Below are 2,404 nucleotides of genomic sequence, written 5' to 3'. Positions count from 1 at the left end.
AAAAAAAAAAAAAAAAAAAAAAAATGTAAAAAAGAAATGATATACTTAGGAAATAGCCAGGCTTGTAGCTCAAGTTTATAATAGAGGATCAGGAGTTCAAAGGCCAGCCTTTACTACGTCACAAGTTTAAGGATAGCCTGGGCTGCATGAGACCCTATCTCAAAAACAGAAATGGAAGAAAAGAATCTAGAAAGGGGCTGAGAGATGGTTTAGCAGGTAAAAGGCCTTTGGCGCCAAGGCTGAAAAGTTTGATTCTTGGAACCACATTATGGAAAGAGAAAACTGACTTCAGAAAATTGTCCTCTGACCCCCCACATGTATGCTCTGGCTTTTGGTGTGTACTTGCATACACTTGTACACGTAAAAACACATAAATGTAAAAAGAAAATCTAGGAACAGTGAACGTATAATTATTAGGTGCCTACTGAACATGCACCCACTTTGAGGGGAGTGCTTCCCAGCAGTTTAATTTGAATGAGCTGGGTCACTCAACTGTCATGGCTGGGATTCATAGCACTCACCCTGAGTGTATCCCCTCATTGCAATGAGCTTTAGGGAGTGTCCAAGGTAATCAAAGGTAATCCTTCCTGCCTGATGTTGTGATCCTCTACTCGGGAAATGGAGACAAAAAGATTAGGAGTTCAAGTCCAACCTTGGCTACACAATGAGTTTAATCCCTGAGTTACATGGAACCATGCCTCAGAAAACAAATCTCTTGTAGGTGCGGTGGCTCATGCCTTTGATCCTAGCACTGGGAAGCAGACACTCTGTGAGTTCCAGGACAGGCTACATAGTCTCAAACAAAACAAATAAACGGAAAAACTTCTCTGTATGTAGTAGTTAAGCACCTGGCTGTTTGTGTTGTGCAGAGAATTGATCGGCAGGCTGCTGGGAAGGAGGAAGTCCGGAGTGGCAGCAGGTAGCCTTGCTTAGAACATGAACCTAGATTTGCTACAATACATCTGGACAATGGGAAGGATTTCCTCCTGCTACCATGTTAGATTTTTTTTTTTTTTTGCAGGGGTGGGGGTTCAAGACAGGATTTCTCCAGGTAGCTTTTGGAGTCTGTCCTGGAACTTGCTGTGTAGACCAGGTTGGCCTCAAACTCAGAGATCTCCTGCCTCTGCCTCCCAAGTGCTGGGATTACAGGTCTGCGCCAGCACTGCTGGTTGAGACCTGAGCAGTCTTAAGTGGCCGTGAGGACAGAGACAGGGTTTCAAAGGTGATAAGGACTCTTGTTCACAAATGAAATGTATCAATCAGCTCACAAAGGAACTTAACAGGCTATGACCCCTGCCTCCATCTTCATCACCTGGGCACTCCTCCCCCTGGAGGACACAGCACTCAGAAGAAGCAACCAGAGCTAAGCAGGGTGGCTCAAACCTGTTCCCCAGCAACTGGAAGGTTGAGGCAGCACTGTTGGCCTGCCTGGCTACACAGTGAACTCCAAAACAGCCTAAGCTACAGTGAGAGACTGTCTCACTAAACAACAGGCGCCATCACTACAACAGACCACAACCCTCAGAAGAAAATGCACCTACCAGATGCCTTCACCCCAGACTTCTAACCTGGTCTACAGAGTGAGTTCCAGGATAGCCAGGGCTACACAGAGAAATCCTGTCTCAAAAAAACTGAACAACAGAAGCCGGGCGGTGGTGGCGCACGCCTTTAATCCCAGCACTTGGGAGGCAGAGGCAGGCGGATCTCTGTGAGTTCGAGACCAGCCTGGTCTACAAGAGCTAGTTCCAGGACAGGCTCTAAAACCACAGAGAAACCCTGTCTCGAAAAACCAAAAAAAAAAAAAAAAAAAAAAAGAGAAACCCTGTCTCAGAAAAAAAGTATGAGGAACAAGACATTGTGGAGGTGAATGGAGGCGATGGCTGCTGTAGATTTAATGCTGCCAAGTTGTACCCCTTAAAACAGTTATAACCACAGGGTGTGGTACAAATGCCTTTAATCCCAGCAAGGAAGGAAGAGGAGCCAATGGGAAATCTGGGAGTTAGGGGTCAGCATGGTTTACAGAGACTTAAGAAACTTAGTTCCAGGATATCAACCATGTCTCAAAAAAAAAAAAAAAAAAAAAAAAAAAAAAAAAAAAAAAAAAAAAAACCCAAAAGACCAATTAAAGTGAGGCGGCCTTACCTGCACTCCTTGATCACTTGGTGAATATCAAATTCAAAGGCTGCCATCAAGATGTTGTCCAGTGGCTCCGGACTGCTCTCACCTCCCAGAAACATGTTCAGGCTGGACTGTGGAAGGTGACAGACAGCCCACTCAACCTCCAAGACAGAAGCAGTGACTGGGGGTGGGGGCTGGGGCAGGACTGGCATGTGGGCAGGCCAGAGAGGAATTCTTCTCAAAGGACTGAATGTTAGGAGCCAATTTCCTCCTAAAATCATTGCAG

General features: G+C 45.6%; 1 protein-coding gene across 1 annotated transcript in view; it reads right to left on the bottom strand.

The window, feature by feature from the left end:
• Nup85 (nucleoporin 85) overlaps window positions 1-2,404 on the bottom strand; it is a 21,712-nt gene that overhangs the window by 4,756 nt on the left and 14,552 nt on the right. Inside the window, exon 10 of the mRNA XM_005350728.3 lies at window positions 2,143-2,249. Within this exon, the coding sequence (XP_005350785.2) occupies window positions 2,143-2,249 (107 nt within the window). The remainder of the gene's footprint in view (window positions 1-2,142; window positions 2,250-2,404) is intronic.

Source organism: Microtus ochrogaster, chromosome 7, assembly GCF_000317375.1.
Source record: "Microtus ochrogaster isolate Prairie Vole_2 chromosome 7, MicOch1.0, whole genome shotgun sequence".
NCBI classification, from domain to species: Eukaryota; Metazoa; Chordata; class Mammalia; order Rodentia; family Cricetidae; genus Microtus; species Microtus ochrogaster.
This window is presented reverse-complemented; position numbering and strand designations above follow the sequence as displayed.